Source organism: Cephus cinctus, unplaced genomic scaffold (assembly GCF_000341935.2).
Source record: "Cephus cinctus unplaced genomic scaffold, Ccin1 Ccin1_scaffold0997, whole genome shotgun sequence".
Taxonomy (NCBI): Eukaryota; Metazoa; Arthropoda; class Insecta; order Hymenoptera; family Cephidae; genus Cephus; species Cephus cinctus.
The window spans coordinates 430734-457064 of NW_014333542.1; the positions used below are offsets into that span (position 1 = coordinate 430734).

The following is a 26331-nucleotide window of genomic DNA, read 5'->3' on the forward strand; positions in this document are numbered from 1 at the left end:
AAAAAGAAAGAGTGAGAAACAGAGATGGTAAGGATTGAGGGAACAAGGAGAGAAGAAAATGCATAAAACGTGTGCACGAGAACCAGATTATTCGTGAGGAACGACAAATGAGAAAACTCGAAAAAGTAGGAAACGTAAGAAGTTTAAGGGAGCGAAATGGGCCCCTCCGCGCCCATTTCCGTGAGGTCCTGCCTCTCTTGAAGGGAGCTACGACCCCTCCGAGGCCCCATAGGGGACCGTGTTTTTTTTTGTTTTTTTTTGAGGAAAACCCCCGAGTCCTGCGGCTTTCGCGCACAGGACTAGGGGGGAAAAACCTCAGGAAGGGAAGGAAGTCGGGTCGAGGGACAAGAAAAACGCACAAGGGGGTAAGGTGAAGTTAAACGCGAAGAAGCTAAGATAAGTTAAACGCGAAAGGGACAAGTTAAACGCGAAAAAGCTAAGATAAGTTAAACGCGCAAAGGGACAAGTTAAACGCGAAAGGTCTACCCTTAGTCAAGATTCACCGCAACGAAAGACCGCGGGCGTAGCACCCAGCGAACCCTTGCGGGCACGCCGGGACATCCGGAAGGACGATATTTAACGCTACAACCTCCGTCCCTTCCCACGGGCGAGCCCAGTGGGTTAGACGTAAGGAGCCACGCCCGCCGCCGGCGGCGGGCCCCGTTAGCCATCGATCCCCGCGCAAAATGTCTCCGACAGAGGGTGACTTTATACTAGCGGGTGCTCAATAGCACCCGCACCTACCCCAAGTGAAGTGACCCCCAAGCACAAGCACAAGTAGGACTTTACCCAAAGTCAACGGACTACCCCTCCGACCTCCCCCCGGACAAATAGGATCGTCTCTACCCACACAAGTGCCCGAGGGTCAACGACATGTTGGAGCGTTTTTAGCAAAGCGAACAAATTATACTAAATACGCGAGAGCTAGACACCTGGCTAGATTCACTATACGAAAGACCATGGCCGTAGATACCCTAAGGGGGCTCAAGGCCCCCGTCGGGAGACCCATAAGGTCCTGTTGCGGCCACAACTTGGGCCACCAACCACTGAGCAAGCTCAGCGGAAGAGGCGGAAGGGCAACCCCCGACACCATGGTCTTAAGTCTAGCTGCACTAACCGGATGACTACTCTTATATGACTACTTGAATTAATATGCTCGACCCGACCAAAGGAATAGGAAAAGTAAGACAAATACAATGGAAAGTGAGAAGGAACAAAGCGAAACGAGAAGAAAGAAATAAAGATAGAAATAAAGAAGTGAAGAAGTAGAAAAGTATGGAATAGAGTTATAAAAGTGGAGAAGAAATGATTAAAGAGATAAATAAAAAAGTAAAGAATGAAAGATAAAGAAATGAGGAATTAATGAAGAAGTAAATATAGAAGAAGAAGAAGAAGGTTGGAAATGGATATAGCAATAAAGAAGTGAGAATAAGATGATAAGAAAGAAATGATATAAGTGAAAATAATAAAGAAATTAATATAGAAATGAAGAAGTGAACAAGTAGAAAAGTAAGGAATAGAGTTATAAAAGTGGTGAAGGAATGAGGAAAGAGATAAATAAGAGACTGAAGAATAAAAGATAAAGAAATAAGGAATTAATGAAGAAATAAAAATAGAAGACGAAGAAGAAGAATGTTGACAATGAATAAGAGTAATGATTCCAAGAGACCAGTATAGGAGACCGGCTCGAGGAAGAATGAGCGCTCCGAGTCCGGGCGCTGCGTTCGTCGCTTCCCCCACTCTCCCCCACTGCCGAATCCTGCGCGCACCCAATTTTAGGCAACTTCCAGTATCTCTAAATATGCTTGGCCAGAATTTTCGACTTCTAAGTGTTAATATTTTACTTTATTGATTTCATTTATTATTTTAAGTAGAAAAAGTTGAAAAAGTAGGAAGTATAAGGGAGCGAAATGAATATTTTCGCTTATTTCCATGAGGTCCTGCCTCTCCACAAGGGAGCTACAACCCCTCCGAGGCCCCACAGGAGCCGAGTATATTCATTCGGGTAGTCACATAAGGATAGTCACCCTGTTAGTGTTGCTACACGTATACCATGGTGTCGGAAGTTGCCTTTCCGCCTCATCCGCTGAGCTTGCTCAGTGGGTCTGGCCTATGTTGTGGCCGCAACAGGACCTTCTAGATTTCCCGACGACAGGCCTTGAGCCCCCATAGGGTAGGCTATTGCCAAGAAATTCCGTTTGAAGGCGTAAAACGAGAATTCGTCAAATTACCTAAAAAAAATTGCATTTTCCTAGGGAGTATTTTTGTTAGTTCCGGAGAATCCCGCCAGACGGCAAGTTCCCAGAAAATTCCTCTAGGGTGCATGGAAAGAGAAAACAGTAAAGTCTCTTAAAATTGCATTTTCAGCATTTTTGTTAGTTCCGGAAAATGCCATTAGAAGGGCGTGGAGCGAGAAATCGATAAATTGATTTAACTACCGAGATGTGAGCGTTGCACTAGTAAGCCACATGGCGCGATATTTGAATTTTGCTATCATGCCAGTACTTACCTCGTTTTGCTGTTACGAGTGAAGATCCATGAACGTGTAAGATCGTAGGGTAACGATAAGAATCTGATAAAGTAGTAAAAGAAAGAAAAAAGAGACAAATACATATCTTAATCATTCGACGAAGCGAGACGTCCATTTTAATTTGACATAGGCGTACGTTGTAAATAATAATTTAAAAAATAAGAGAGAAAGAGAAGTTGGAAGAAAAATAAAAGCTACGAATAAATGACAAAATCGTCCTCGAAGGGCTACTCCATTGTTAATTAATGGCTATTCGCGTCCTGAAATAACGAGCACGAAGGATTGCCCTCCGGTAGAAGTTGACCATTAATGAGAATTCTCATCGTATCATCTGCGTACATTCTGCGCTTTATTATCCATAACATTCTTCTTCCTCAAGGATGCCTCGAGTATGTACAAATGCAAAAAAGTCGTACTTCCTCCTCTATCGGACAAAAACCGAAAGGTAACACGACACGATACACCTTTGCTCGTAATGGTACAAGAGACAGGTTTTTCTCTCGAGTTAAATAGCTCTGTCGAAAATTCATCTCACTGTAAACTCACTGTTTAAACGTACAAACACGGATCCTAAGTTCACTGAAGCTGTAAATTGGTAATCCAGGTTTATTTGTTACTCCAGGCGCGTATAAATTGCCATGATCAAATTTTCAGCTTCGTTAGAAATTCCAGTGCTCCCATAATGATCATATTCGTCTTCCATTCGCCGTTATTACGTCGTTCTCTCCAGTTTCTCTCTCTCTCTCTCTCTCTCTCTCACTCATTCTCTCACATTCTCCTATCTCCATAAAACTCGTCACAAAGAGACACGCACGGAGTAAGACGCGTTCATCGTCACACGGAAGAAAACCACGAGATCACTCATTCTCTCACATTCTCCTATATTCGTCTTCCATTCGCCGTTATTACGTCGTTCTCTCCAGTTTCTCTCTCTCTCTCTCTCTCTCTCTCTCACTCATTCTCTCACATTCTCCTATCTCCATAAAACTCGTCACAAAGAGACACGCACGGAGTAAGACGCGTTCATCGTCACACGGAAGAAAACCACGAGAAATCTAGGTCGGCCTCGCCCTCCATTTTTATTAATTTATCAGTTTGACAATTCGACCCACATTGCAGGCCAACTTGCAAGGAGAACGCAGGTCAAAATTGATACAACCATTAAATTCCTAATACAATAATATATAGTATATTTACATTGTCAAGAGAGAAGATCCGAGCCAGATTTCTTTGCTGTGGATTATTATTTTCCCTTTTATTTATTTTCAATTATTTATTACTATATTCCGTGCGCGTCTCTTCGCCATAACTTTGCCGACGAGTCACATGAGACACTCGGCTTTTACAATAAATACATGATTATTGCTGATGATGATAGAGACGACGCATTCGTTCCCTCAAGATGGCCGAAACCTTTTTCTATCCTCTGTCTTTGCTCTTCGCTTGACTTTTCTTTTCGTCATTCACGAGATTAATAAATTACGTGTTTTTAGGAACAGAGAGGGAATATGAGGGGGGGAGGCTGGAAAACAATGGCATTTGGGGAGATGTAACGGTTGTTGTGTTGATTTCTTTTTTCGAGTATAAGCGACGGATGTAGTAGTAGACACTGTTCAGACTTGTAATGTATTCTCCTCTGACCACATTTTGCCAATAATATGTTGGTATTTGAGACATCCATGTCGTGCCTGCATCGTACCAACAAGGTTTTACAACATTTTAACAACTTCTCTTTTCTCTCTCTCTCTCTCTCTCTCTCTCTCTCTCTCTCTCTCTCTCTCTCTCTCACACACTCTCTTTCGCTCGTGTACTTTCTTTCTCTCGCTCTCGCTCTCTCTAGTACTCCCAAAAGCTGCGATTCGTCGACAGACGCGACTATAATACAAAGCAAGGGCACTTGATAAAATAACTTAGTCTTCTATTTCATAATTATCTATATATAACGTACATATATAAAACAAATTATGAGTAAAGAAACTATAATGATCGGGTCGGTACAATATTATGATGCTTACTTTAAAATTTAAACGCCTGATTACATGAAATCGGTTTAGCACGAAAATGACTATAATAAAATGGTGGTGGTGGTGCTGGTTGACGGGCTTTGCTGTGGTTGTATGACGATGATAATGACGATGATGCTTGACGATTGTGAATTATAGTGGTATCAAGTCCACGCATTGTTTAGGACGGGTCGAGAAGGGCTGAATAGGATAATATGGATTTTCAAACATTTATCGAGATGTCGAACTCGATGTTGATGAAGATGAAAGAGAAGAAGATAGATGGGATGTGATTACGATGATTAGAAGGAAGAGGAAGAATTTGATGGCGGAGCGCGATTCTAGTCATTCTTTCACTTTGGGAGCATTTTTTTTTTTAAATCCGTTTATATCCTCAACTTTTCTTCTTTAATAGGGAGTAAAGGGTTTATGGGAGCTAAAATTTGTTACGTTTTTAAGATCCGGTTTTTTTTTTGGATACGGTCCACTCTCGTTTTCACAATAGGAACAACCAACCAAATCTTCTCATTTTTGTTTACGTCATTTCTCTCTCTCTCTCAGATACACACACACACTCTCTCTCACGCTCTCTTTAACGCTCTCTCTCTCTCTCTTTCTGTGTGTGTTAATCGTTATTATTCATGATATAAGTAATAATATTAATATTTGAATAAAGTAACATGATGTGCCGTCAAATATTCATGGAATACTTGGCTGCACGGCGGTCATGCGAGGATAGAGCCACCATGTTGTCTTCCCACTGTCAATGCTGTTCCATTTTTTTTTCTTTACACCATATATATATATTATATTGGATTTATTAGTATATATATATATATGTATATATATATATATATATATATATATATATATATATATATATATATATATATATATATATATATATATATATATATATATATATATATATATATATATATATATATATATAGTATAAATATGTACACGCACGCTAGTTTTAACAATCTTTCGCCACAAACATTCATGCATACACTAGAGTCATAAGAGAAAAACGTCCCCAATTCGAGGTAAAATCACTAAATTTTCCTTGTGCCCCTTCCCCCGCGATTTTCTTTGTGTTTATAATTTTTTTCTTTCATTCGTTTCCCTTCCATTCGCTACTCGATGAGTAGTTTTCACCTCGGTTTCTTAGTCACTTTATCGCTCCATCTCTTATCCTCTCACGCTATCTTTCATTCACTCTCTCTCTCTCTCTCTCTCTCTCTCTCTCTCTCTCTCTCTCTCTCTCTCTCTCTCTCTTTATCATTCTTCCTCGTCCTCTGCCTAGCACCCCATGTCCCTATCTCGATTTTCCCCTTATTTCACCGAGCAATTTCACTTTTCCACTGGATTCAATCGTTTCAGCTGTTTTTTTTTAAATCTTGCCTCTCAACAATTATTCTTTTTTTTATATCCCTTAGTATCTACGTACTCCACTTTAATTCACAATGACATATCACATGTTTATCTGTTTTCACGCGTTTACCCATCTTCTTCGCATAATCCGTCTCCCTGTTAGCATCATCTTCGTCCACGTCACACACCCCTTCTTCATCTTCGTTTAACATCGTGCCTCAACTTCTGCCATTTATATTCATGTTTCGTTTTATAACACTATTATCAGTCAGCCCACTGTTCGATACAAGGAACGATAATACAATTGAATATTTTACGAACACAACATTCTTTTTTTTTGTCATGCTTGAATAATGTTTAGCGTGGCTTGGTTGTAGAAAGACGCAAGCTTCTAGAGTCAAGAACGATCGGCCTCGTATCTTTCCTGCGACGTCCTACGCGGATTGATCCATAAGTATGGTGGCGGTGATTCTTGTGGTGATTGGTGGTTGGTGGCGGTGGTAATTGTGGTTGGTTGTAGTTGTAGGTAGTGGTTGGTGGTGGTGGCGGCGGTGGTGGATGTGGTGGTGGTGATAGTATTCAGTTTAGTATTTACAGTTGGTTATAGCAATCGTTACTTTTCATTCTCTTAAGATGAGACGTTGCGCAGTTCAGTGTTCAAGATTTGGCATGTATTAGTATATCGAAGATTTTATCTTTAGTCTCTTTCCACTACGAACTGCTCGACGCGTTCATGCCACTGAACATGCCGGTGGTAAACGAAGTCTGCTGTTGTTGCTGCTGCTGTATTTGCTGTTGCTGTTGCTGCTGACTGTTCGCTTGGCGGCCGTGCTTTGGCACTGGAGGTTGCAGGTACTCGTGTCGAGCTAGCGTCAATACGTCTATACGCTCCTCTTTCCTATACGCTAGGCAACTCCTTATGAAACTCTGTTGACAGAAAAAAAATCCCAAAAAGAAGAATAAGTAATAGTACAATCCTACTGAGAAGCAGAACATTCTATAAATCATAGGATCATTCCTCCTCGATACCTTTGCTTCGTTGCTGACTGTCGGTTTATTGGCAAACTGAACCTCCGTTGCTTTTAGAATCGTATTCTCCTCCAGAATTGTCGCTTGCGACTGATTGTGTCCGAATGGCTGTGAAGCAACGTGAAAACGAATTGACGAATAAGATTGGTATTAAACGAAATTGCTTTGAATCAAATAAATCAGGTAACCTCACCTTTTTGCCATAGAGACACTGGTAAAATATAACTCCCACGCTCCAAACGTCGACTTTTGAAGAAATTTTTGGAGGATTTTTCCCGACTACAAAACACTCGGGTGGGAGATACCTGAAGGATTAAACGAGAATTAAATGGTGTGATACGAGACAAGCTTATGACATTAGACATGCACATGTTTATCCTAGCTGATATGCAAATTTGTTACAGATTGAATTGACTTGTCGGGAAATGAGAACGTACCAGTAAGTGCCAGCTCCTTGGGAGGTCAGATCCATTCCGTGATCTGGATTATAATTCTCCTCGTCCATAACTTTGCTCAATCCGAAGTCCGTAATTTTTATTTCACCACACACGTTGCCCTCGGTCAATAAAATATTGCCTGGAAGTAATAAATGGGATTTCAATGTGTAATTGAGAAATAAGTTAAAAATAGTTGCGAGGTATTACAAGAAGATGGCCGCACGCTTCGACGCCTCAATTAAGAGCTGCAAAGAGCTTTTGGAAATAAAATAAACAAATTCATACCTGGTTTCAGGTCGTAGTGTATGACTGGGGGTTTTATTTCATTGAGGTACTTCAGAGCGGATACGACTTGCATCACGATAGACCTCGCTTCTCTCTCTGGTATAGTCTTATGCTAAAAAGAAAAAAAAAAAGTTTTCATACAAATGTCAGAATCAATTTCATTAATATCTCGAAAACCAAAATGAACATGGATTCTATAAATGAGTATGACCTACCTGCTTGAGATAGAAATCTAAATCGTGACCATCGCAATACTCGAGGACAGTACAAAATGAATTAGCATCGATCTCAAATACGTCGTAGAGTTTAACGACTCGTGGATGATCAAGGGCTTTGTGTATATTGTACTCCCGCAGCGCGTGTCTGAGCAATAAAGAAATATGAAAGATTATGAATTAAATTCCACCCACGATAATTTCAATAACCGTGAAAATAATTTTAATTCCTCGATGCTCACTTAATATAATTAGCTTTTTTGTCTTCTTTCCAGTCTTTATTCAGTTGATGTACTTTACAGGCCACGTAGCGCTGTTCCTTCAGGTCGAACGCCTGATGAAAAGAGAAAAGTTTTATGAGGACGCAATGGCAAAGAGAAAATATTTCCTGGTTAACAGTCAAAGCAACAATTAGTTGTTAAAGTCATTACCTTATGCACCTCACTGAACCCGCCTTTCCCTAACAACATAAGTAGGAGGTAACGTTCATTCAGTACAGGATGAGAATTGAATCGCGATTGGTCCTCGTTGTGTATACGTTTCAATTCTCTGATGTGTAGGTTTCGTTCCCTTTCGAGTTTCTCCATTTCCAGTTGCAGATCTGCGTCTTCTTTCTTCAACGCACTTTGTCTCAGCTATCAGATCAGAAAGAGTGATGTGGGTTAATTAGAGTCAGTCGATGGAATCAAAGTAAAAGACACTGGGAAGAACATTGGCATCGTGATGGATTGAGATGCACCAGGATCTACACGTACCTTGAGTATTTCGTCGGCCTCGTAATACTCCTGCCAAGTATAGGATCCAGGTACTGCGTCCGGCTTCAAAAACGTAGCTTCGGTACCATTATGCAAGGAAGGTTGCGGCTGGCTCCTCTTCCTACCAGTCTCGCTATTCGACGGCCTCTTCTTGAGTAGCATCTTCTTTTGCCTATCAATCTCTTCCCTCTCCGTCGTTATTTCCTCCTGCCGTCGCGCCAACTCTTGAAACGCGTAACCGTCTGTCCAATTCTCTTGAAATGTCGCGCCTACCCTCTGTGTCACAAACTGACCCAGCCTCAGTCTATTTTGCATACACTTCTGCCTAGCCTCCTTTTTTTCTATGTTTGATTTTTCTTTTAATAACTTCTTTACAACGTCTATACACTTATTTATATGCGATTTGTGCTGCTCAATCACCTTTTGCTGATTAGCCATTTGATGCTTAAGTTCTTCCTTCGTCTGAAACAAGAGAAATTATAAATTGCGCGTCTCCTTCATTCTTGCTCCCGCCTCTCTTTCTCTCGCTCTCTTCTCCTTCCTCACTAGCATTATTAAATTATCAGGTAAGAGAACGAAAAAGAAAAGGAGAGAGAGAGAGATCCACAAATTAAGAATACAAAAGCAGTACGTGTGTAGTCGATTTCTTTCTAGCCATGGCGCATTACTAGTGAGCACACTGGTCGCTTACATGATCTCAATGGAGACTCCCATGGAATAAACGATTCCCATACGGTTACTTACTCTATTTAATTCATCAATTTTGTTGTTACGTAGTTCCAAGTCTGACGACGCTTGGGTCTCGAACTCCTGTATCCTCTGGCAAGTAAGTTCTGTCTGAAAATTTCAATTAAGCGATTCTTAAACATGACGGCTCTCTCGTATTCTCGTAACATCAGATACATTTGTCAGCATAGCTTGCAAATACCAGATACCTTGACGCACCCCCCCAAAAATAACATGGTACACACAATGGTAATAATGATAATAACAATAATAAAAAACAACAAAACGTCTCAATCGGTTCAAGATTCCATCGCGTACATCATTTTGCCTTTACGCGCATTCTGGCAAACGCATGCACGGGCAACAGCAAATGGAAGAAAATAAAGGAATGATCGTCCTACCAGTCTGCTTTAACCATACTGGTAGGATGAACTGGTTTAAACGTTTAAAAATATTCACGGAGACAATTGCGAAACATTAAAATGTTTGTTAAAAGTACCCAAGGACTGTTGATAACCGGTCGAATGTGTCTCTTAGGAAAATTAAGCCGATTGTGTGGAACCAGGAGATCTCGACGAAGCGTAACGTCACGCAGGCGGCAAGGAAAACACCAAAAATGTAGGCATGTCGGGATGCGTGCATGTCAACGAAAATTTATAACGAGGCACAAGACACAATTTAACGTCAAAGACTACTTGGAGTTTTCTTATTATTTTTTTTCTATGACAAAGAGAGAACTGATTGTAAAGATTTGACCAAGAAAATAAGTATTTCGTGTGTTGCCTATTAAAATGTTTAATAAATCCCACAGATAGATGCCACGGGGACACCGAGGTAAACCCGATGCTGTTGCGACGACGAACATGCACACCCCATGCCTTGTATCTTCAGGCAATATAAATAGATTAATAGTGTTAACAGAATGTACTGACAGACAAAACGAAAGAGGAAAGAAATCGAACGTGCCCCGTGTTGAGTGCCATTTGCAAGGTAGCCTGCATTTGTATGACAACAAATGGATACAGTGCTACGTTTATGGCCAGCAAATCAGAATTAGCTCAGGTTGCTGCAAACACTTGAGAAGAAATCCCGAGTCGCGTGGCTACTAATCAAATGTTTTCGAGTGACAAGGCCAAACGTCTACAGGGATAATCGGTTATTGCACACTGGGTAGGATGAAGGCAAGTAAACGTTGTGGAATAAAAAAGGGGACAACGTTGAAGATGTCAAATAGGCATGAAAAGAGGACTTGATGGAATTTGTGCACAGTGACACCAGGGTAAAGACAACAATAATTTCTTTATCGGTTCTGGTGGTCAACAGATGGCTGTTGGGTGAATCTTTATAATTGTTATAGTGAGGAGAATGGATATGAGGATGCAGGAATGACAAGGAGAGACGTTTGATTGAAACTGGAATTAATCGACAGCTCGCGCTTCGTTCCGGACTTGGACGGGATGTATCTTATCAAGTGCTTGCAGAAACCGACCGAATGGTGCTTACATTTGGGGTGTTAGTCTTCGCTTGCCTGACCTGGCTTGTCCTAGGGAGGTTGGTAGGCCTTACCTGCACCTGCTTGCTGACCATCGAGCCTGCAGGTTGTGTAGAGGCTGATGGGGGAGGAGGTGGTGGCTGAGGATGAGGTCGTGGTGGCTGCATCATCGAAGAGAACTCCACCGACGAGTTGGGCGTCGTTACTTGCGGCGACGGTGGATACTAGTAGTGGAAAATAATGATTCGTTAGATAAAGTAGAACCTGGTTTATTCGCAGGATAACTCCTGAGGATGACTTGTACGCTGAACTTGTACTTACCATAGGGTATCCTTGCTGGGGCGAGGGGCTCTTAGCTCCACCATGTCGGATGGGACTGTTACCGACATGATGTTTGGGAAAGTACTCGTTAATTTTCTTGCTGTCCAGGGTGGCGACAGAGCGAGCCCCCTTACCACCAACGGGTCCCCCAGGAACGCCCCCGCCGCTGTCGTCCACCTTACGTTTTCTTTTTCTTTCCGAAGGGGTTCGCGGCACCTTTTCTGGAGTGTTTGGGTCCACCTCCTTGTCACTATGTGATGAGCCTGCGAAGAAATGATTTCTTAACCAACGTAACACTCATATTGAATAACTTTTATATTGGTTGCACCGTAGCTTTATACATCGAATAACTTGGTGCACCATGAATTATTGAATAGCTTGGTGTGTTAGTTTTATATCAGTGACAGATAAAACATTAATAGATTAAGCTAGACTTCTACTTGCTGGCAAACTGGTTGGTTTAATTTTTATAGAAATAGCTCATAACGCTGCTGCTTACCAGTGCTCATGTTCGAGTCTTGACTATGAACCGACTGACCAGAGTTTACAGTTGATTGAGGTGCCATCTGAATTTGTGACCCAGCAGACATCTGAAACAAGAATGAAATGTTATTAGGGCATCTCAATTTTCCTGAATATGTTATAAAGTTCTATCGTCTGACTTCTGAAATTAAATGTCACAGTACAATGATATGTACCGATGCCTGAAATAATGTGTATGAAAGAAAAATCTTTACTGAAGGACTGTCCAAAGGTAATGGAAAGTCCATGAAGTACATGTGAAAGAGACTCGGTGAGAGTGAGGGTAAAAGAGAAAGGAGTTGAGATGAACAAAGGTAGAAAACATTACTATGCTTATAATATCTACAAAGATACACAGATAAAAAGTATACAAAAGTTAGTGATAAAAAATATCAGGAAAAATATTTAGCAATTTACTAGAAAACAAAACTCTAAGGCTCAAGGCCAAATACTTGACTATTCCGACCTGGTGACACCATCCGCGTTGAAGTCTCGATATTCGAATCTAATTACAGTGAATTAGAAACAAAAATATTTTATCAGCTGCACAAGACCGAGTCACCCGAATAATCGGAAGATCAGATAGAAAATTTGAATGCAAAATTTCTACAATCCTGATCAAGGTGTAACCTCGCGTACCGTATTCCCAACCATGGAGAAACGTAAATCGCATATCGGACATCCACTGGCCAAGCCAGCTAGCAGACGACCACTCGTTGAGAACACGACATCGGCTGCTTCTGGACATAGAATAGCAATCGAACAAGAGAGGACTCATGGCCAGGATAACAACAAGAGAGAAGAAGGCAGATTGAAATATCCTGAGAGAGTACAAAGTATGACAAGACTAATAAAAAAATGGACGTTGACAACATACAAAGAAACAGAGAGAGGGGGAGAGAGAGAGAGACAGTTGCCGAGCTAGAAGCAGAGGCGCAATTACGGCAGAGAAAAAGAATTAAACAGAGAAGACTAGTAAATCAGAGAAAGATGGCACCTTCCAAGTCGGCCTACGGTAGAGCCCCATAATCGTGCTTGCTGTTAGGCCAGTTGAACGGTGTGTCAACCATTGGCACAGGTTAGCGAACAATTCGTACGTGAAAGTCAATAGTACGCCGAGGAGAAAATATGCAATATACGTTTAGAGCTAGAGGAATCACGACAAAATGGTGGAGAGGAGGCTAGTCGGCGGGGAAGGCAGAAGGGGAATTCGTAAGGGGCGAGGGATGACGAAGGGAGAGAAGGGAGAGAGACCAGTGAATCTAAGAGAGGAGAGCAAGACGACGAGAGTGGGAGCGAGAGAGAAAGAGTGCGGATTGAAAGAGAGGAAAGAGAGCTGACTGGCTTGGCTGACTGGTAAGACCGTAAGGAGCAGCGCGGTTGGCTCGTAGAACGACAGACGCGCACCGCGAGGGAGCAGCAGCTTTACTCACTCTATAACTACAACTACTATTGCTACTACTAGTTCCCGCTTACGAACTCGAGGCCCCAGCCTGAACGACTAAGTGGCCTTCTATCATACATTTCGTACGTGCCCCAAGTACTAGAGTCAATTTCGCCCGGACATCTGTCTTTCTATCTACGTATTTCACGTTGCTTTCTTCCTCAAACTTTTCCCCGCTCCTGTGCCTCGTGTCTTCGAACGTCAATCTATTCGTATCTCTGCTTACTCGTTTTGCTGATTAACGGGCCGTATAATCCGGCAACGGTGCGGTCTCTATCTGTCTATCCGCGGCTACGTCATTTCTCAGTGTGACGTTGTGCATGGCAATAGAATGAAGCAAACTCTACACGCGAGCCATGATACATTCATTCGTCTCTCTCTCTCTCTCTTAAAAGCAGCTTAAACTCTCTTTCTCAAAGTGCCGCGGGTTATTATCGGGCGGCGCGTCGGACGCGCTTACCAGCGCGCCCGATTGTGAACCCGGTTTTCACGGTAAGTCCTCATGGACGCGGTCACGCGGCACGCGTTTGCGCCCTCGCACGAGAATCTGCACGCACACCGGCACAACGAATGGATCGTATCTGGCAGCGCCTGCTGTCTGTATACATGAGTCGACAGCAGCAACGTGCACGCCCGACGCGATTAAAGCGTTACACACCGAGTGAGATCGATGTGGGTCGCTATGTGAGAACCGGAATGCGTCTATTATTTTCGATATACGTACGATACTCTTACGAGCAGAGTATCCTATGAACGAACGAAGGGTACGTCTACGAGTTTTCTTTTACCGGTACATCTCCCTCACAAGGAAGGAACTTTCTTTTTCGAATAATTCAAAAGTTACCTTCGCCAAAATTTGTTTACAGGTCATCGGGTTCGTTGCTGCCCCCCCTAATACAAACTGTACAAATGTATCTTTCTGCATTGATTTAATTACGCAATTCCACTTAACCGCACTAAATAACGGACTCTACATTGTTGTACGTGCATCGAGCAGGCTCGTAGAACTACATAACCTGACAGAGCCAATGATCCTCAATGAAGGTAGGTTAATAGTTCAGTTTCCACTATCCTAATCGAATCCACAATGAACGACCGTGACAGCTGATTTGATTGCGCCCCGTCGTCATGTGACTGGCATGAACACTCAGGGCGCCAATAAATCCCGCATCGTGTTTGCTCTGCACTCTTGGTAGACTCACCACGCAAGGGCAGGTGGTGCACTTCCTCGGTAGAATCCTCCTCCTAGCATCGATGGAAGATTCGCCGTGGATTTCGCCCGTTGGAAACTGGCTTGCGACACACGATGACGTAGCGTGTTTATTCGCGTCTCGAAAACATTCGTAGGAGCGTCGAGGCGTCATGTACGTCGTCGCCGCACGATTATACACTCCCGGTGAAAACATTGCGTTACAAAATATAATGGTCTGTCAAAGAGTCACTGGGCACGTCCGCGCGATCATTCGTAGCATCATACCTCCACGTAAATTCAGGAGGCAGTGGAAACGACACGACGCACTATTAAATATGTCCTTAGCCGTTGCGGATCTGTCAATCCAAAGTAACAGCATGCGATTTTACTTTCGAGGTTAGGTTTTTAAAGGTAAACAATTCTTACGTGTGGTCACTCCTGGCGAATCACTTTTTTACGTTAAAATCAACGACGATTCGACGATCCATTTATTTACTGTCATCATAAAGTTCTGATCAGGCCTTGACACGGTCGATAAGGAAGTTTCTGCATCCCTAGGAATTTTTGGCCGTTCACGATCGAGTCATCTCATTACAAAGCCAAGGATGCAAAAGCATGGCGACTGGTAGCCGTTCACGAGGTAATGGGATGCTAATCCTCCGTCCAACGCGACTCGAGAGTCTGACAACCGATCCTTGAGAAGCCATCGTGACAGGAATGTCTCACGTAGGAGGTTCTTGCACGTAGTGTCGGGCGCCTCGAGCACCGGCGACGGTGACGACGTTGATGTGCTTGAATGGTGGAAGCGGAGTGCTCGTCGTCATACTTCTGGCCAATGAGAAACGTTTGCGGTGTAAATCGTAAAGAACTAACCTATCCGTCGACGCGTTTACCGGGCAGACACACGAATGCGGATACGAGAACGTCTAGAGTCTCCTTAGGATTCACGGCGAAGGGATCGAATGAAACTTCTGAGCAAATAAGACGCGCACATGAAGACTCACGAGGGTGCACTAGAATGCCGGTTGGTAGGTAGAACAGTGTCGTATGCCGCGCAGGAGAGTCCAAGCAAGTCGCGTCGTACGATAATAAATAAGTCGGTTCGCATTGCCCCGAAGAGAGCGTCCCTCTCTCTCTCCCCCTCGGTACTCTATCAGTGGAAGAGCAGGATAGTCAGTTAGGGCGCACGTACGAAGGTGGAGAAAACTTCTTTACCGATGTTACGGCCAATCGGTAAACCTTCGAGCGGAACTCTAGGAGGCGGCGAGTTCTGTAACGAAGTGACGTGGGTAACTGCTGGCAGAGGATGATGACTTTACGTCGTGTAAGGAGAGAAGTACGCGAGGAAGAAGTAACGTTGAAATTGGTAAGTGTGCGAGGAGGCCTGATCCCGTACACCTGGCCGTGGTTGCAGCCATAGTCGAGGTCGTCTTTTACTTTTAACTCCGTACTAGCAGTATTCCTCTCCACGTCCCTCGTGACCCATAGGTATTTTCAGATTTTTCCTGGCCCGAGTAGCAGCAGACGAGGAAGCGCCATGTGGAAGGCCAGTTTCTGCTAGGGTTCGGTTCACTCCGTCGACGGCGTGAGGCGTAGGTAGAGGGCAAAGTAAACGGGAATACAGCGTACGGCTAACGCAACGAGAGGTTTACGGCAAGTGGCCCATGTCAATGGTCACGGGAATGGCATCCCGTCGCGTGAATCTTCTTCACGAGTATATACTGTGCTCCAAGAGTCTGTCGGAATTGCGTGGGGCCGTGTAACTGCTGTCCCGGTGGGTAAATATTATTACGACACGGCGAATCTATCGAGTTAACAAGGAGGATAATCGCGCAGAGGAAACTCGCCCGCACGAAACGGAACTGAAACTCTGCCCGACGTGCACCCGCCGCTCTAGCATAATGCTATAATACCGGCGGACCGTAGTTTCTACTCTTCTATCAGCGGCAAATGAGCAACGCGAGATTCCGAGATGCGGCAAAAGGTGCAACCTCCGCCGCCTCTCCGACGCGCTACCGCCCCACTGATCAGAGCGCGGCGAGAGAGCGAGAGAGCGAGAGAGACTGAAATCTATGCGAGTGCCGGAGGGAGAGACCAGGAGGAGAGTGAGGGAGGAGAGAGGCGACGAGAGGGCATATGAGACATTCCTTCAGTGAACGGGTCGGCCAAGTGTGAGTGTGAGCGAGCCGGTAAAATCAATGTGGCGGAGTGTGGCTGTGCTACCGTGGGGTGCAAGGGGTGCAAAGGGTACAGCACCGCTGCACCCTGGACCATCCCGAATCATCAGGGATCCGCCTTACGATTCCCTTTGTATAACAGGGGCTCTTCTCGTTTATCCGCTCTTTCACGACCTGTCATTACCGATAAGTAAATCTTCACGATATCCCCACGGTCGTCACTTCTAACGGCACTCTTGATGTTCAGAAAAGTTCGAATTAATGTACCAGTGACCATTTCCTTTCCTTCCTTCCTGAGTAAACGTATCGTTCTTTCAGAAGGTCACGGAGGCAAGAAAGTGCGACTCCCCGATTCTCCGGTTCAAACTGTCGTATTCGACCAGAGCCGCAGAGCGCGTAAGCCTGTGATTATCCGAGGAAGGTAAATCCGAGCGGATGGAGACGCGCGAGAGAAAGAGAAAAAGATCGACCTGCAAAACGAATGGAAGTTAATGCCCGCGATCTCTTATGAATCGCATGCGAATATTCGTGTAGTATCTCTATCCACCCTGGGAAGCCGCGCGCCGACGACCTCCGTGGAAGTCCACTCTCTCGAGCCGTGCCGTTCCGAGTTCCAGCGGATCGGCATGTTCACAGGATGTTCACCGAGGCGAACATATCGCGGCGTTCGCGACGCGGACATTTGTTCTTGGGCGCCCGAACTTATCTCGCCTTCGCACGGCACTGGACCGTCGGGACGAGTCGTGGGGCGCACTTTGCCTTGTGTGCGCCAGCCATCAATGACAAGGACGGACAGAGACCTCGTAGGAGAAAGACAAAGACGCAGAAAGTAGAGACTCGAGCAGTGGGGATGGCCAGTGCTGATGTGGAGGGGCAAGGAGCGACGCTATTGGCTGATGCCGTGGGTGGAGGGGGTAATAACGGGAATGTGGTGGGGATGAGTCTACGTACGCGACAGACAAGCGGACCTAACTGGTCGGGCGACCGTAGCATCAGGTTCAAGTTGTGCACTCTCTCTCGATCCCCGGTAGTCGAGCCTCCGTACTCCAGAGGTACGGCTCGTCGCCCGGACGCAGTCCGGTTGGTGGTCGCAAACTCTCTGGTTCCTTCCGATTCGCGTGCACAATCCCGACAGTACCACCGTCACGAGGACACTGCCGTATCGACCGTGCAGAGGAAACGCGTGACCGCTCTACGTCGGACTCTCTCGTTTTCGCCCTGCTCAACCGAAGGCCGTTCATATATGCGGGAGGGGAACACATACACACACCCTCTTCGGCCCTCAGACTCTTCCTACCGTAGCTCCCTCAATAACGGTCTCTGCCGTGTGAAGACCACGTTCTGCCCTATGACCTCCGAGGTCGAACCCCTCTGACATGGACTGACTTCTATTGTCAACGGCTCGACCTGCACCTAGTGGGATCGCGCGGACGTTTGCTGTGGTGATTTGTGATAGAGGAGGCAGCCATACTTTTGGATTTCGTGTGATCAGTGCATGCCGTTCTGTGACGTGGGATGCGTGTGGATCCGTGTGTATTACTGACGATGGGAACGTAGCACGTGGAACAATGGAAATGCCATACTTTCCGAGAAACACGTCTTTAAACGTGCAGTTATGAAAATTTCGAAAAACAGGAAACAGCCGTTAAAGAAGAACCTCAGTCTCGTTTCCGCTCTGCTTAATTCTCCAAATTACACAAATTGTTTATATCCCAAGTAAATTGAAACGTCAAAATATAATAAATCACAAGTTATTAAGGACTACCGTAGACGAGTCTTTAACTAATGAAGAGAGTCACGTAATATCCTCTGGTACGTGAATCATAAATGTAATTAAAAAAAGAAGTAATAAGAATAAAATGCACGAGTCGATGCACAAGAATAAAAATGGCGAAGGAAGCACGAAGGGAACCTGTCTGCTCATGGGCGCGTATGGAGACCGAGGGGAAAGCGCGGCTCTAGACCTTGCAATGCCATTCGATCGGGCAACGTTCTCGCGTGGTGCAGCGCGCGACCACACGGCACGGTGTGAGTGTGACGGCAACACAGCCTTCCCCGTACCCACGCGCCAATAGGGTCGCACACTCATTAGCCCAGTGGCGCAAGTCCCTCCCCACCACGAGGCTCGATCAGCTGCTCGGCCACGCGGCGTTGCCTCGTCTCGCTCGCGCGCCGGCATCCAGTGCCAAAGCCCACGCGGGGTTCTGTGTACTCCTGATGCGTCAAGTCACTGGTGGCGCAGGGTCGGCCCAACTTGGCCCGGCGCCCTGTACGTTTTATCATCGGTAAAGAAGAGGTCTTCTCGCCTCCCCGTAAAACGAAAAGTGCGAAATTTATTAATACGCAAATGTAAGATCCAAACGGTAACAGCTGTGAAAATTATTTTTCTTATTTTTATCATTCCTGATGTACGCTCCTCGTATCCCTAACGTTGCGGCTTACACTCTCGAAAAGACCTCCAGAATGTATTACCATGCAGGGCTCTCAATGTACGCGCTATGAAAATATCTATTGTGAAGTTATGGCATATCATAGCACGGACCGGTGCTCGGGTCAACAAGCGCGTGCCAACGGTCTACGTGGCACAATGGGGAAAGTCAATAGTCGGGGAGACACATGCTGCCCGTGTGTTGGACCTTTTGGCGTTTACTCTTCTAGAGAATTTCTAGTATTACAAAAAGGTACGGAAAATAATTGCGCGTAAGGATGAAGAGACGAATTCCGATTCAGAGAGAAAGAGAGTCTTCTCAGTGTCTAGAAAAATAGTTCAGATAGATATAACGCAGTTCGTACAGGTGGAGCTGTGTCCTTAGTAGTTTAGGAATCAAAGCACCCGGCGGCGCCACTTAAGTGATACACAATGGCTCCCGGCACACGTTGTGCCCTTTCTAGCTGTGCGCCCTGTGATTGTCAGTTTACACGAAACCCGTAGAGCGTCTGTGGACGCGGCGTAAGTGCGACCGGCCCATGTATAATGGGAGTCAATTCGTGCACCCGGTATAAGGTATATCGGAAGATCACGGGAGTCGAGTTTATGCCGCACGAGGGCGTTGTTATCGGAGACCTCTTTTTATTCACCGCCATCTTTCATTAGGTACACGTGTACTATCCTGTGTATAGATCCAATAGGGAAAGCCACGGCTCTCGTCGAATCTCGGCCATTTTCCACTCTCCGTAGAATGCACTCTGCAACTGGTATGTTTACAGAGCATGAAATCCCTAGAACCAGTGAGATCTGTATTACAACAAATCCAGACTAGAAAAACTGTTTGGATCGGATCCTAAAGTTTTCCTAATGTTTATTTAATCCACTAAATTCTTTCTTTTTTTTTAACCAGGCACACAATACATCGCGTTTGCGCGTGCCATCACGTGACAGCTTATCGAGCCATCCCTGTCATCCGGTTTACTTCACGTCACGCGTATATGCAGCCAGTTTCAAGTATTATAATAGAGTACGATCTGACATGACCTGATATCAGGAATCTAATCGGAGTAACCATCAAGCATATACGTACACGTTCGTTCAGATAGTATCCATTCGACCACAAGCCGATCCAATTAGTAATGTCAAACCCTTTGAACATTTCAATTTGAAAGGACAGCCATCAGGCAACCTCTCACGTTTTAATTCCAAATCGCTGTGCTGAAGTTTTGCGCGCGATTAATGACGCCGCCTCTCTACTCCGTGAATAAATGCATATAATCGTCGTATAATAGTCTTTTGCCTTTCGCCCATAGAAAACGATAGCCGTTTGCGCATGCGCCAAGACTTTTGAATATCTCCCGCGCTCCTCGCCCACCATCAACGTACCGCAACCAGTCACCCCCCGCTGCTGCTTATACGAACGACCCGTTGAATCGCTGAAACCCTGACGGCTGAAACCACGCCGGTCTAACGGAACACAGACGGACTCTCGAACGTGCAATCGATATTCCACGGCGATTAAGTCTATTGCATAATACAAAAGTTTATGGCTGGTGGAGAAAAGACTGACATACGGCTAATTCAATATTCCTTGGATAATCGTGAAAGAACCGCCACACACTGACCGTGCACGTAAAACCTTGAGAATCCGGTTTCGTATGAACGGCTGCTTCCTTCCTTTTTTCCAGATATTTTTTTTCCTCGTCCCTCTTGCAGACGATAATCAAAATTCTGGGACTTCTCAAGGAAGAAACCTGTTCTAGCGTTATGATTACCGACGACCCCGATTACCATGGATTAAGCATGTATTATTTTAAATCGGTATGAACTTTAAGTGACTATTTTAGGGGAATCCCCGATTTTAGACCAATAAAAATTCAGCAGCTAGAGCGATTATCTCGTGACATAAAATATGGCGTGGTATGTGGGTCTCGAGGTAAGTAAATAAGAACTTTTTTAAATCGCGCCAAACTTATAACCACTCTCCGTAGAGTTTTAACGAACGAAATTGTAAATAAATAAAATAAAAGAAATCAACAAATTATACGAAACATCGAAAGAAGGTTGCTGAATGGGCGCGTCCCCAATTCACAGTAATTTTTTTCAAACTCTGAAAAAGTCCTAGTTACAAAAAGTAACTCTAACCCCTTAACCAGAAGTTCGGTAGAGAAAAGTTCCGACACCAATGGTACCTCAAATAGTTTACATCAGGAACTCCAAGTCAAAAAGCTTAGGATTGATTACCGAAGAGCCAAAGACGATCCCCTCTTCCCCGAGTATCAGGCCGAGTCTTGACGACGTGAATATAAATAGCCCTGGGCGGGCTTTTTGAAAATGAAGAAACATACAGCATTTAACGTAGAGACAGAAAAATAAGAGAAAATTAAGGTCCAAGTGCGACGCAATTATAACGACCAAAGATAGAAAGTGAAAAATCCATAGACCGTATCCAGGAAGAGCAACGATAAATTATGGGCTCAGTCCAGCCTGACTCGCATAACTTAAAGAAACATTTAACAGTAGGTAGATCAGTAACGATCGGAAGCCGTAGTTCCTCTCTGCGACACTAGATGGTTAAGCTGTTACCCAACGACTTGGGCACACAGTGAAAAAGACGTATAAACAGGGCTTGTTAGGCGTCCAGACAGATATAGGGTAGTAAGAGGGTGTGAATATCTGCGTAGCAAGAGAAACAAGGAGGGGAAGTCATGAGAGCGACAAGGGGTGGGCATTAAACCGAAAATGACGAGCTGACACGATCCAGTTCCCGTAGGAGCCAATAGGACGGTTGTTGCCAACGGCAGGAGACAGACATAACACAGACATACAGATATACTATCCAACGCCTTTGCATTATACATCGAAGCGAGCAAGAGCCACAGTTAACGTACCAGCAGATTGGCTGAGCTAACCTAACCCGAAGTCCTTAACCTCGCCAAAGCGACAGGGACGCGGCCCTCCGCGAAACCCTAGCCTATTTGCCAGAGGAGGCGTGCGTCTAGGGCGTTCACGAGAAATTCCCTAGACGCGACTTTCCACGCACCAGATAGCCTGGCAGGTGGCCCTTCTGCTTGCCGCCCTCTGCTCGCCCGACGTGTACGCGGGCGAACCACTTGGCCGCAGTAGCTGCGAATTGATACGGAGGCAGAGTGGCCGATCTTCCATAGTACGTAATCCCGGGACGTCCTGAGGAGAAGGCGCGTTGCGTACGCACTGACCCTCCCGGTCTATTCTTGCGTGAGACAAGGGCGTAGGTACGGATGACGATGAGGAGTAGAAGGCGGAGACGTGGATGATGCTGAGGTCGTCGGTCGACGTGTACGAATAATTGATGTATGGGACTGTACATGAAATTGGTAGGTTAGGCGAAACCGGACATGGAGGGAACATCATGGGGGGGAAGTGAAGTTTTCAATGAGACATGGATGGTATATACCTGAGAGAGCTGGCCCTGTACGTGCGTGGCCGTGCAGGATGATGAGTTCCGGTGCTCGCGTAGAGCATTGTCGCGTCGTATCCAGTCTATTCCCAGGGCAGTCGGTTGCCCGCATCTGACGGGATTTGGGACCGATGATGACTGCGTGTTGTTAACCGCATTTCTACTCGACGAGTTGTTCTGACCACCCTGTAAAAACGTTATTCGCACATTTTTTTTTTTTCTTTTCTACGAGCGACTAGGTCTGCCGTGCGTCACGTAAGACCTTACTGGGGACCTACTACATGCTTCCTGCGGGAGTAATACCTTAGCAGCGGAGGGGATCGGCAGGAATTGAGCTGGGGCCAAGCGCGTAAATAAGATACAGAGAATAAGGGAAAAAAGAGAGCTGTGCTTTTACTCTTTGTCGGAAAAATAGCTCTGTGGATACCCGCGTAAAATTAGTCGCTTAAGATAAAAATTGGTACTGGTAAAAATAATATATATATATATCTATATACATACACACATGTGTTAAAAGGATTCCAAAGAAGGTTACCAGCAGCAGCGGGCGGTCCTCGTTTCCTTCGAGCTACATAATAGTAACGTGTGTAATTTGATTCCGTAAATGGCCGCGGCACGGCGTTCCAATCGCCGAACCAAGAATACACGAGGCGTGATAATCGCCAAAACCAAAGAAGGTCCCATCGTCGCTCGATGTATATTTGTGGATTGCAATGAAGCCGCATCAGAGATACGAGTAACACAACACTGATACTATTTAAGAAGGCTTCCTAGCGATTCCCTCGATCCTCGCGCACGATGCACAGAACGATAGGGATGAATAGTCGTTCGACGTATTTATAGCGTCTTTTCCCATCGTCCAAACCCGCGCGCACCCGGCTGCCGCTAACTAACGAAGTAGCGAACTGGCATTCCTACCAGATACACAACAGGACGCAAGCGAGGTAACTCATATATCTAAACACTGTCAAGCTTAATGTGCCAGAGAGAACTTGGAAACAGCCAAGCGTCAATTGACCACCACCACGTATTATCTAACCCACGAATAATTTCTCTAAACGCATACATACACGACCGTTAGCAATCGGGATACGATCCGTAACGAAATTTTCAAACAAATTTATTAACCACGGAGTATATCGGTTACCAAGAGACTCACGAGCAGACAGTCTCCTATGAAAATCGCTATTGCGGAAACTGGATCGTGGTCGTTCCCTGCTTCGTGGAAGCTTTGCCTGCGGTTTTCTATACTCGATATATGTGACTGTACGTAAAACGAGTCCTGAGCAAATATATCGGGAGTGTCGCGACGGTCGGTAAAAAGCACAGTAGAATGCGGTTTTCATCCAGGACGGTAAGGCTTTATCTGCCGAGTCCTGCTGGCCAGTAGTACACAACGAACGACCCGGGCGTTCCGAAAAGCATATTCTACGCGTACACCGACGCGGCCAACAATTATAAGGAGATCGCGGGATATACTGATGAAGGTTGTGGTCGACCGTACATAGTCGATACGACAGGGGCTGAGAAAGGCAATGGACGCATTGTCGCTGTAAACGGATGGTAATGCAGATTGCGCCTGGGTAGACATCTCCAGGTAGCGGGATGCATTGTGTCGCGTGGGTTTTGCTGTCGCTGGGCCCTAGACCTCCGCTCCCCGGTCCTTCCCCCCTCGGCCGGTCTTGACAGTCTCGCACAGTTCTTGCAACAACAACAACCTGGATACCCTCGGGAACGGGGATTACGGTCGTGCGCGAAGATCCACGCGTCTCAAGGAGAGTCTCTCTCTCTCTCTCTCTCTCTCTCTCTCTCTCTCTCTCTCTCTCTCTCTCTCTCTCTCTCTCTTCTGTTCTCTCGGTCTTGGGGCCCTGCCTGGTAACTTTCCTCTGATCTTTTACATCGATCATGGCCGTTCCTTCCTCCGCTATCTGCTTGCAGAGCCACCCTCGGTCGAGCCGGCATTTTACTCACAGACAACGTTGCACTCTGGTGCGATTTTAGCGACGCCATATTTGTACGCGTGGGTGAACGCCCTTCGGGAGGACATTTTTCTTTCTTCTCGGTCGCTCCTAACGAGAAAACTCGTCGATCCGTTAAAACTGTCTCGAGGACGTAACGCCTGCCTTCGTCTACTGGTACTTTTCTCCGCTCGCTGTTGTCACTCGATGACTATGCGCGTACGAGAGACACGGCCGTGAGTTTAGCAGAGAATAAGAAGAAAGAATGAAGGTGTGTGCAAAGGGAAATTATCGGCGTGAAGGTAGGATCAATGAATTTGACTATTGTCACGGCCATCTTTGAAAACATATCGAGGCATCTGCAGCTCGGCAACGCATCTTTCCCGTATGCTATTGTGCCGGCGATGCCTGGGGAGGGAACTGATAACAAGGTCGTGAGTCGATAGTGACTCGATACAAAGAATTTCTATTAACGACAGAAGTGTCTCTTATCTTGACCCATTCTATACGGACGACTTTGGTATCGGTTTTAGATATCCTGTGTTTACAGTGCGGATGACGATTATTGAGGGCGTACGAGTAATTTTTTATTTATTTTTTTTCCCCCATTCTTTTCATACGTTCCTACTTTCGATACGGAATACTGGCGGATCGATACAGCGAGACCGATGGCAGTTTTGGAAAAGAAAAAAAAAGATTACAAGAGAAACGAAGAGCTGTACGCATAGTTTCTCGTGGTACGTACGTATTGGTAACTTGGGGTATACATATATAGTTAACCTCTCAGTTTTCTTACTATACATAGTACCTTTTGCAATGTTAGGTCAGGGAGCTGTTCGAACCCTGTCCTACTGGTCCTTCGTAGAAGTGCCAGGCAGAGAAACACAAGTCGAGCTGCGAAGTGTCTAGGAAGACGGCGGATGAGGACTGTACCCGGGACACCTAAGACTGACTCCTGCGTATTTGAGGTCCTGCGGATGGTAGGAAGGAGAACGAGGCAGGCATAGGCATAAACCTTCTATAGAATGCGCGTGGTACCCACTTACTATCGAAAGGATCAATACGGGGGTAGGCAGGCATCCGGGCGGCTGCTTGTGTTCATGAATCTCCTTTGGCCAAGAGAGTCGCAGACCCTTCGGGCTGACGAGCATCGCGAGCCATGACTTGATCAATAATGAAGTTTCAGGTAACGCGTGTGTCACTGCTGCGAGATGATCAGCTAAGTGAGACACGTAGGGTAAGTCAAAAAAAAGATCCAAGATATTAGTCTTCTCTTTGTCACCCGTTAACCAGTGGCTGCGGAACAAGGCGATACCAGAACGAAATTCCGCACTTTGGAACTCAAATGAAAAATCAATGGAGACACCTCCTCTCCCCTACCGCCCATCCCTGGGCTACAGGGCTGCAACCTTCAATGAATTTCACATGGTGTCCAACGCGGAACCAGCAACTACATCCTCAAAAAACGTATATGCTGCACAGAAGAACTATTCCCAGAATGCATTGCCAAATGATTTGCTCCATTTAAAAAAGAAGAACGCCAAGTTCGAAGCAAGCTCAGACAAGTATCCCGTGAAAGTTGTATCTCGAGTCTTGGGATACATAGAGTTAACGATACTGGACCGTGCCAACGGAACATTCGGGACGATTCGGTTGGTTCCGCTGGCGAGCCGAAGGATCCCACGGGAGAGAACAGGAAAGTAACAGGGAGCACCATAGTTGAGTAGTACGCTGCAGCGTGGCGTGGAGGCGTTAATTAACCGAGTCGCATACGGGGGAGTTTGCGTTCCCAAAGACAGACCCAGGCATGGTGACAAAATGCACGGCTCGCATGAGAGCGACGCGGGCAGTGCAGACTGAGCTTGAACCTATATAAATAGAATAGTCGCCGTTTGAGAACGCGGCGCAGTGCCTTTACCGCATGGTTATGCTATGAGCTGTTCACGGCCTGTCTCTACGTTTTGTTTCTCCTCGATTCTCCTTGCGCTCCTCCCCCCCCCC

At 45.5% G+C, this 26331-nt stretch overlaps 1 protein-coding gene and 1 long non-coding RNA gene across 18 annotated transcripts in view; one reads left to right on the forward strand and one right to left on the reverse strand.

The window, feature by feature from the left end:
• Positions 1-5439: 5439 nt before the first annotated feature.
• The window catches only part of LOC107271502 (serine/threonine-protein kinase tousled-like 2), a 42609-nt gene continuing 21717 nt past the window's right edge, over positions 5440-26331 (reverse strand). For 7 of the 17 annotated variants that reach the window (XM_025088752.1, XM_015747569.2, XM_015747570.2 and 4 more), the window contains 14 exons: positions 22370-22558; positions 11670-11760; positions 11171-11433; positions 10861-11073; positions 9376-9468; positions 8632-9093; positions 8308-8511; positions 8119-8210; positions 7877-8024; positions 7662-7773; positions 7377-7515; positions 7133-7244; positions 6940-7047; positions 5440-6837 (listed from right to left, as the gene is read on the reverse strand). In XM_025088752.1, coding sequence (XP_024944520.1) covers positions 6622-6837; positions 6940-7047; positions 7133-7244; positions 7377-7515; positions 7662-7773; positions 7877-8024; positions 8119-8210; positions 8308-8511; positions 8632-9093; positions 9376-9468; positions 10861-11073; positions 11171-11433; positions 11670-11760; positions 22370-22558 — 2442 coding nt within the window. In that variant the 3' untranslated portion in view covers positions 5440-6621. Of the gene's footprint in view, positions 6838-6939; positions 7048-7132; positions 7245-7376; positions 7516-7661; positions 7774-7876; positions 8025-8118; positions 8211-8307; positions 8512-8631; positions 9094-9375; positions 9469-10860; positions 11074-11170; positions 11434-11669; positions 11761-12158; positions 12198-12331; positions 12530-12689; positions 13105-13980; positions 14023-14338; positions 14679-22369; positions 22559-22873; positions 22895-26331 lie in introns of those variants that run through there. The other 10 variants (XM_015747581.2, XM_015747578.2, XM_015747576.1 and 7 more) reach the window with 9 other exon arrangements.
• On the forward strand, positions 13469-20490 carry LOC107271516. The gene is made up of 3 exons (XR_003060923.1): positions 13469-13900; positions 14003-14180; positions 16824-20490. It is a non-coding gene; the product is annotated as an uncharacterized LOC107271516 (long non-coding RNA).